At 37.3% G+C, this 10,169-nt stretch overlaps 1 protein-coding gene across 4 annotated transcripts in view; it reads right to left on the reverse strand.

Moving 5' to 3' along the window:
* kazna (kazrin, periplakin interacting protein a) overlaps positions 1 to 8,819 on the reverse strand; it is a 44,250-nt gene extending 35,431 nt beyond the window's left edge. For 2 of the 4 annotated variants that reach the window (XR_014028961.1, XM_081349326.1), the window contains exon 1: positions 8,356 to 8,817. Coding sequence is in view for 2 of the 4 variants with exons in the window: in XM_081349326.1 (XP_081205452.1) it covers positions 8,356 to 8,533 (178 nt within the window). In the remaining 2 variants the exon portion in view is untranslated. Of the gene's footprint in view, positions 1 to 684; positions 805 to 8,355 lie in introns of those variants that run through there. The other 2 variants (XM_081349325.1, XM_081349327.1) reach the window with 2 other exon arrangements.
* Positions 8,820 to 10,169: the final 1,350 nt, after the last annotated feature.

Genomic DNA, 10,169 nt, shown 5'->3' on the forward strand with positions numbered 1-10,169 from the left:
GTGATCCAAAACTTATAAAACGGTTACCAAAAAAATTCCAGTTGTGCAGACAGAGTTTGACATGTAGCTGTAACCTCTTAAACCTCATTGGTACTGTAGGCAGTGTACATGGTTTATTTTAGAAGCATATCATCTCCAATGCTTCAAATAGCAAAATACACACACACACTCACTCTCGCTCTCTCTCTCTGGCTGGTAACCCCATCCAGTCATTTTAATGCCAAACGGCAAACAGATATAAGCTTACTCTCGACATCTGTGTTTAACATTATAGTGAACACTGGCAAACACCAGCACACACAAACTGCACCCTTACAAATCAAACATTAACACAAAAACTTTTATGATTTATCTACTACCAAACATGCTGTACAGATGATTTGTTTGGAAAATCTACACAAATTTATTTCTCAAAACTCCATATAAATCACACATAGTCCCAAACCCCAAGCCCTTTGCTACATAATATAAAACAAAAATAACTGCATCATTTTACAACAGTGCAAAAGAAATTAACTGAAACCCTATTATAGACATTTAAATATGGCAGAAAACGGTTCACATTCAAACGTGGCTGATCAAATTACACGGCGAGGAGCAAAACTCGTACGCTCCACAGGTTAGTAACTGTCACTGTGTGAATGACAACAAATGCATTTCCTCTCACACAAAATAACAACTCACTTTTTTCCTACTGCTTTGTAGCCCAGTAAACGGGAAAGAGAGAGAGCGAGAGGCAAAAATGTCCTGTCAGCTCCTCCAGATCTTCCATACTAACAGAGCAGGTGGAATATGACACTCTGTGAAGTGTGTGTGTGGGGGGAAATATAAGTGAAGTGAGTTCATTGAGAAGTTTAAAGCTATGCTGTGCAAAGGTTGTATAGACTGTCCCTTTACACCTTCTCTCAGAGATTCAACCTATGTGTTAAACTGTAACTGTGCTGATAAATGTGAAGTTATGGACGTGCTATATACGGGATCCAAAATTAACACTCGACAAGCAACAAATGCAAGTAGGAAAAAAATGCTTTAAAAGGCACAATAGATAACATTAAAATATCCAGAAGCCTCTAGACTTGTATACTTACATTATCCCAAATAATACAAATCCCAAATCCAGAGAAATCTGCAATTTTAACCAGTGTAACATCCTGTGTCATTGCGTCACCTGTCAATGACCTCATCTGTCAATGATCTGCATTACCCTCGATTTCTGGTTTTACTTCCGTAGAAACCATAGAAACACCAAAGAAGCTTTAATATATTATGTGTTTTAGGTCATTCAGCTTTTATGAGTATGATATTCTAATATTGATCTAGCTACTGCAGTGTGCAACAAGTAGAGTAATGTTATAATATAACTTTCAACACACTCAACTGTATGTTAGTATGATTGTTTTGATAGTGGCAGTAGAATAGTACATTTATTAGAAGCTGCAACATAATACATTAAAAATAAATGCATAAAAAATTTGATAATTATCAAAGCATTAGACTGATAGTCTTTTTAATGCATGTTCTAGATCAAATCAAATGGCAAACAGTAAAGACAACATTCATTGCATTCTATAATTTTTACCACATGCAAATGACCATTCTTTTTTTTCTCTCCAGAACTGTTTCGACCAACTGTAAAAACATACCTACATATTTTGCAAACCGCAAGATTCATACCTATATCTACAATTCACTGCAGTTTCCAGCTGAAATGAACACTAGTAGTGACAATAAAACACCAACAACTTGTATTCCTTTTCACACAAATTATTATGATTACAGGCACAGATCATTGATTAATAAAGAGTTATTTTTGGACGGTTTCTTGAACAATACTATGGTATGATCTGAACACACTTTTACCATAGTATGTGATTTGTAAACTAATCTATTATAATGCTTGCATCACATAACCAGCTCCACTTTCTGCTGTAGTAAACTTGATTTTTCATGTATTTTTGCTGCAGTTCAAGTGGCTCATCGTTGTTTGTCAGAGACATGCAAGGCAAAAGACTTCTATAAAATGTATGACAGTTTCATGGCATGTAAGACATATTTATGCTGGTAAATTCTCAATTCGCCATTGGCAGGTGTGAAAAAAAGTTATTTTCAAATTTTGATGATTTATTAGGTTTACAGCAACACACATATTCATACCAAGTGACTCAGATAGAGAACGGCAATGCTCTAGAGGAGTAAACAGCCTCAATCACAGGCATTGGAGCAGCAGGATGTGCAGGTGTCAGGTCAGGTGACCTAAACACCTTCAGTATGGTGACAGCCAAACATATCACAACACAGCAGTAAAGATTTATGACCACAGCGTTCATCAGTTTAGCATGCAAGTGAGTACCTGTGAACAAAAAATGAAAGAAAAAGACAGGAAGAGAGAAAACGGAGAGATAGACAGGGAGAGAAAGAAATGTGGTACTGGATGTATCTGTCTGAGATTCTTGCTCAATGGATGCCAACGGCAGAATGTGTTGCAGCAAAAGATAAGATTCTCTCAATTTGTCGACTCATGACAGACTGTCAATTTCACAGAACTTCACTTTGCAAAACAGCAGGTTATGTTCTGTGATACAGTGTGTATGGGTCTTTAAAATCCTAGATCCTACACATCAATCCAGAAGCAAGCAATAATATTCTGGGTAGCCTAGTTGTTGACCGATGTGAGTTTTTGAATAGCTGATGCCGATATACAGAGACCGTTCAAAAGATTATTTAATTATTTTGAATTATTAATTATTGAGAAAATGTCTCTATAATCTCTGTTGACTATGGCTGTATTTATTAAAAACAGTACTATTGTGAAATATTATTATTACTATTGAAAATTTCTAGGTTAATATATTTTAAAATGTAATTTATTCCTGTGATGGCAAAGCTGAATTTTCAGCATCATTACTCCAGTCTTTAGTGTCACATGATCCTTCAGAAATCATTCAAATACGCTGATTTGGTGGTCAAGTAAAATTTCTTATTATTAGAAATCTTCAAACATTCTTAATATTTTTTTGGAAACTATGATAAAAAAATTCATGATACTTTGATGAATAGAAAACATTATAAATGTTTCGTAACATTATAAATCTCTTTACTGTCACTTTTGATCAATTTAATGCACCCTTGTTGAATTAAAGTATTAATTTATTTTAAAAAACAATATTGACATCATACTTTTGAACAGGTAGTGTATAACTTAAACGGGTCCTATTATGCTTTTTGACTTTTTCAACTTTAGTTAGTCTGTAATGTTGAGCATAAACAAGATCTGCAAGGTTACAAAGCTCAAAGTCCACTCCAAAGGGAGATATTTTATTTAACAGAATCCACTTTTCAAGAACTACAACGAACGACTCGTTTGGACTACAATGCGTTTTTTCTGGGCTTTGTGATGTCATAATGTTACTAATATAAATAATCCCCACCCACGGAATTCGCAAAAAAAGGAGATGAGGCCTGGTTGAGCTACAGCTATGTCAAAAGGACGCTGTTTTTTCCACCCCTATTCCAAAACTCATTTGTTTCCAATTACAAGTTTTTTGTTGTAGCTACGATGTGAACAAAGGGCAAAGCTGTTTGGCTCCGCTCCCATGCTACCAACAATAGTGTTGATATAGTTTTTACTGTAGCTTTTATGATCGATTCCTATTACCATAGTTTCACAAATATCATGATTAAATGGTGTATAACATCGTATCTGAAATGTATAGGAAAAAAAAAAAAAAAAAAAAAAAACACCACCCCGAAACATCCAGTGAAATCCATGCTTGCAAAGTCTGTGCATGAAATCCATTCAAGATAATCCTCTTGTTGGTTAACATTGTCAGGGTCTGAATCAGGCTTGAATTGGTTTGAAATTGACACCATCCTTAATATTTACACCTGAGTAGAGCTTGTGGTGATGGTAAGGGGCGGGACATTTCCCAAACATGCGCGTAAAAGCCAGCGGTGCCAATCACAACACACTGGGGCAGCTAACCAACATCACAGCACATTTCGTATTTCGAAAGGAGGGGCTTCATCGAAATAGGAACTATACGGCGCGTTCGAGCCAGAATGGGAAGAGAGGTGCTGTAATAATGGAAAATAATTTAAAAAATAATGTGTTTTTTGAACAAAAAAGCATGGAAGCATATTCTAGTACATCCCAAAAACAAAATCAAGACTTCATAAAAGGGGTCTTCATAATAGGACCCTTTTAATTATACAAAATGAAATCTTGACAGAATTCACCTACTTCACACAATATTGATTAAATTCACTAAAAAATATTTGCCAGTAATCTCAAAATGATCAAATATCAGCTGATTCACTTATCATGACATCACTAGCACATACATAATTCTGCCCTTTGAAATCATGAATCAGTCTGAAGGTTCAAAAAAGTCCATTATGCTGTGTCTCAAGAACAGCAAATCAGCAAAACAACTAGCTAAAGTAGCCAATACAAAACACCCAGTGGCCTGGCCAGAGGAATTTATTGCTGAACAAGATAGATTGAGTCTGTCATATTTGTGTTGAGCACACTTACAGTATTAGTCACTGTGTTTTTTTTTCTTCCTATGACGTGAAAATAAGTGAGTCACAAAATTGGTGTGGAAAGAGGCAGTGAATATTAACAAGGTACAAGACTGACTCTACATCACCAGTAAATAGAGTAGAGCACCATTATCAGTCAAATAAAATAATGAGTCTGCATTATTCAAGGGGTAAAGTCTTTATAACCTTTAGTTAAAGGTTAAAGGCACATTACATTTCACTGCATCTATTTTCTAAATGCATATGTTATTGTGATCTTATTGTGAACAATTCTGTTTTTAGTTGAAAACCGCGTCGTTACTGTAGCTACTTCCATTTCATCGCAAGTTTAAACAGCATCATTCCCAAGAAAGGAGCCAGAATCACAGGCCAGGGGAAACATCAGTCAGCACCATCAGGAATTCAAGAAGGATCAAATAAAGAGAGAGAGAATGAGGTATCACAGATTAGTTGAGAGCACATCCTACTCATATGTCTAATAATATTAGATTAAAACTGAGCCCGGAACTCTCTCTAACTTGATGGTGGTGATTTAGCCTGACCTTTAATGCTGCTTTACTGCCATTTAAAGCCTTACATCTTAAATTATGGTGACTCCTTTTGATCCAAGCATGGAAATGGTCTTTAAGAGTGAGCTGAGCTCTTGACTGCTTCAATCCAGCTGCTTGATCTGGATATATGTTGTGATGTTTCATCTTCTGCCTTGCATTTAAATTAGGCAGTTCACACGTCTGAGGGATGAGGATCAGGACTGCTTTCAGCCAGCTCCCTTCCCAGCGCGCTCACACACATACAACACCTGTCTATAAACACGCTCTTGCTGCGATACAAACAACTAGATTCAGCATTTTAATAATAGATAGGACAAATAAATGGTCAAACACCATTGTGAACATGGACAAACACCCATATGAAAATATAATCGCTTTTATACAACGCAACAATCAAATACAAAGAGCTGATGACCCCCTTAATAGCTCATTAATGTCAGTAGGATAAACTAAAAGCATTGATCCGCTGGAGTGTGTGCAAGCGTATATAGAGAGAAGGGAGAAAAGCTTTTAGCTGCATTATCAGTCCTCCCCTTTGTGATGTCATAATGAGAGAAGATTGCCTAGCAACCCACACTGCTGCCTAGAGACCGATAGAAGGGGAATTTGAACGGCCCCTATGACATAATCTACAGATGAACACAGGTTCACCTGTGTGGAGCGAATCTTCTGTTAGTATTGTCTCTCAAACTAAAGCAGTAAGCTTTACAGCAATTACTTTGGTAGTGAAATTGGATTTATCCTGACTAGCTCATATTTGCTATTCTCAAACGTATGCAAGTGTAATTGAACAGAAACAGAAACAACCAGCCTTTCTGTATGTGCATGGCCGCCGACAGCTGTTACATCAAAACAATTATGCAGCCAGGCCATTAAAGCAATTTAGAAACATCAATATCATGTAAGTAAGATGCATGGTGGCCAAGTGCACTTAAGACACATCCTTTGCTGGCCATAGTGGGGAAACACTATATAAACATCATCTTTAAGCAAATAAAATAACTCTTAATGTAGATACTATGCCATAACTGGGAAAATAACTGAGACACAAAGATTGTGTGCGCGTGTGTTTATTTGTATGCGTTTAGCGTCTCATTCATTACCAGCAGGTCTTTGTAGGGCCATCTGCACTGCTACTCTCTCTTCCAAGAGATAAATAAGCACTGTTCTCATCTTCACTGACAGGCCCGTGTCTGGGCACATGTGTCTGTGTGATTTTCCATCTTGATAAGTCATTATTTTGTCAATACATATGTCCTGCATTCTGACATGTGGCAAAATAACACAAGCAACAACAATCAAGTCCTTGATTCGCTGATAGAGCAGCTTGGCTTGGCCAGACTGAAATACTGTAGCTTAACAGGCCCAAGCAACATCAAGGTCATGGGTTTGATTACCAGGGAATACATGTAATGATAAAATGTATAGCCTGAACGCTTTTTAAATCGCTCTGGATGAAAGCAGCCATCTGCCAAATACATAAATAAATTGCATCAAGTGATTTGGCCAGTCAAACCCAAGGCAGAAAAGTGCCTTTCCTGGAGTGGATGTGGGACATTAGACACAAGATCACAATCTGCTGAGCTCTCAATGAAGTGCTGAATGAAATCAGAGAGAGCTGCGGGCAAGAGCCTCACAGTGTCAGGATTCATCTGCGGTCATGTGATGGATTTCTATTGAGGAATAGAAAGATTAATGTATTTTTATATGCTTTGTACAAGTAATTTTAGCAGATTTGTATTTTTGATTTTAGCAGAAATGTATGTAATGCATAATGTACAGTTAGCCAGCATAATCACAAAATAGCCTAAACATCCTGTGATGTAAATCTGGAAGACGTTTGTTTTGCAATAACTACTGGTTGACTGTACATTTTCCCACTTGTTATGGCTGCTTACCAAATAGATAAACAGATATGAAAAAATTGGGTGGCACAGACGAGGGTCAAATATACAGTTTAGTGATCGTTATAAAAAATGAACACCATAAAAAAAAGTAGCCATGTAATACGTGCACACTGGAAAAAATATTTTGTTGTATTTACAGTAAAATTATGGCAGCTTTCTGCGAGATTTGCATTAATTTACAATTAACAGGTTTTTACTGTAGCATTTCTAAAACATTTTTTACATAGCAAGATGGATTCATTCTCATCAAAACACACACAGACTAACCTTGTATTAACCTTGTAAGAAAGTGTAAAATGATGTATGCATGTTTGTTTGTACAGTGAAACAAAGCTTCACTGTCACTTCAGGGCATATTAAATACAGCAAATTATCTGAGATTGTTGAGTGATTATGGAAATCACAATCCTGATTCATCATTGTGCCCTTAAGCAAGGCACACAGCATAACCCCAGGGTGGCTCTGGAGTACAGTAGGTTGCTTTGGATAAAAAGCATCTGTTAAATGTTAGCCCAGGGTGTCCACTCCACCCACTGAGAGCAGGTGGATCTGAAACAGAGAATCACTCTGAACACCCAAGAGACTCAAAACCAAAGCTAAACCACACAGCTTACAGACAATCAGAAGACTGACCAATCAATCAATGACCAAACAGCAAACAGAATGGCAGGAGAGCCGTATATGCTCTCTCTTCTGTAATGTGGTACACTTAGTGAGACTAGCATTAATGGAAAATGAAATGAAGGGCCATTTCCTGAAACATGAGCCGTGCCCGATTACAGTACTCGGGTTCTCAATAAAACAGTTTCTCTTGTGGATGTCTTGTTTAAGCAAGGGAAAGATGTAAACTGCCACCAAAAATGACAATGACCAGATGCTCAAAACATGGAGGATAAATTTGGTATTTGTAGATTGGTTATGTAACATTTCATAATATCCAGCCATGGGTTTTGACAATGCATAATTTCAATGAACTGATTAAATTATTGTTAGAAAAACAGTGGGCTAAATATGTCTTATAATGATAAAAAAGTTGATTTCTGAAACTTGCTGATGAACAAACAACCTTTCTCTTAATGAAAAGTATTTAAACACACACACACACACACACACACACACACACACACACACACACACACACACAAGCATTATTTCCTGACACTTTCACACACACAAAAACATATTGTCCTGAAACACCACAGCTGTCAGTGAGGAAACTGAAAACTGAATCACCTTACCAACCCACTAGAATGAATCGGAGCAAAAGAGAGAGAGAGAGTTTGTATCTATTCTGTCCATTCACTCGAAGGTCACGCAGGTAAGAGATATGAGCGGTCACACGTGCGGTTTCTTACCGTGGTGGTTCTGTTGTTGTTGATGTTCCTGCGGTTCGCCCGGTTCTTCCAGCTCGCCGAGTTCCGCCAGTCTGTGACCGGTGGCTGTCAGCTCCGCGCGCAGGTTCGCCACCTCCTGCTTCGCGCACTGGATCGCGCCATCGATCCGCTGCGCGAGCTGCTTATTCTCGTCCATCATTCTCCGGATCTTCGCCTGCCGGGAGAATCCACAGAACCCACGGAGCGTGTCATATCGCCTGCTGCATCATAAGCACACTAAAATCCCATTCTGTCCTTGTGCTCTCTTTTATAAGCTCAGAAATCCCCCCAAATCCACAAGATGAGAACGGATATTCAGAGTCCCATACTGTCCTGTGTTTGGATGTGGCTGTCAGAGAGAAAGATAAACAGTGAGAGACAAGAGACTTTGGAGAGAATAAAACAGCGTGCTTCACTAAACGAATCTTTCCGCCGCGCGCTCTCGTGGAGAGAGTTGAACGCACGAGAGACTCCAAGCGGCTCTTTAAACGGACTGTACCATCTGAGGAAGAGAGGAGGAGGGCACCCATCTAACAGAACGTCACATTTGAATCTTAAAGTAACGAACTAACTAACTATTTATTTATTTAACAATATAGGATTTAAAACTAATTTAAGGTAAATAAAAGTAAACAGCTAAATAGATAAATACATTTGTTTATTTATTTAATTAGGCATGAATTCAGGTTGATTGGGACACTTTCCCCCTATTTAGCCTAATTTAAATATTTTAATAAATAAAGTAGAAAAAAGCATATAGCTATAGGTATAAAAACAGCTAATAATAATAAATGTTAGTAATTGTAATAATAAATTATATAAATATAAAATGTAAAAAAATAGTTACTATTCGATTAATAATTAGTTTTTCCCCCCTCAAAAGCCTATATCAAATATCATCTTTGATAAATTTATTATTTTTTTTTTTTTTTTTAATTGTATATAAGCTACCAAGTTTATTTTAACATGTATATAGTTCTGATCGACTGAGTGAATGCATCCCAGAGGAAATGTGCCTGTTTTAGGTTTGGCTACAGGCCGCATTTAAAAAAATGTGCTCACAAATACATGGTGAAATATGTGAAACCTGGGGATATGAAGTGTTCCTCACTGCCGAATTATGTTCCACTTTAAAACTAATAAAGTGAGTTGGTTTCTGTGAGGGTTAAAGTGTTGGATATAGTAAATGTTATTAATGTGAAATGTGAAAAATATTGTATATAAAAAGACCCTTGCTAATATGGCATATAAGGTCTTTATGTGTGACACTCATCCATTTCTTATTTCAAACTTCTCCCACATACATTTATTTGTTTTATATCAAACCATAAGGGAGAAAAGGATAAGCCGAGGCATTCAAAGTGTTTGTGAGGCTTAGGCTACAGTATGTGTGTGACAGACAGAGAAAGAGCATATGTTTTGTTCTACTGTACCCACTCAAATTCTTCACTTCAATCATCTCTGAGACAGCAGAATAGTGCGGTTTTTGGAGAATGGTATGAATGTGTGTGTGTGTGTGTGTGTGTGTGTGTGTGTGTGTGTGTGTGTGTGTGTGTGTGTGTGTGTGTGTGTGTGTGTGTGTGTGTGTGTGTGTGTGTGTGTGTGTGTGTGTGTGTGTGTGTGTGTGTGTGTGTGTGTGCGTAAGAAGGTTCAAGAGCCAAAGCAAAATAAAGGACTCATTTCAAAAATCCCCTTTATGCCACTTTCTGCTTGAGAATCCTTTTTCTTCATTCCCCTGTATAAACAAAACGATTCCACATTAATGTCAATCCCAAAAGCTTCCTGACTGCGGCCAG

The sequence above is a fragment of the Scardinius erythrophthalmus genome (assembly GCF_964197995.2).
Source record: "Scardinius erythrophthalmus genome assembly, chromosome: 20".
NCBI classification, from domain to species: Eukaryota; Metazoa; Chordata; class Actinopteri; order Cypriniformes; family Leuciscidae; genus Scardinius; species Scardinius erythrophthalmus.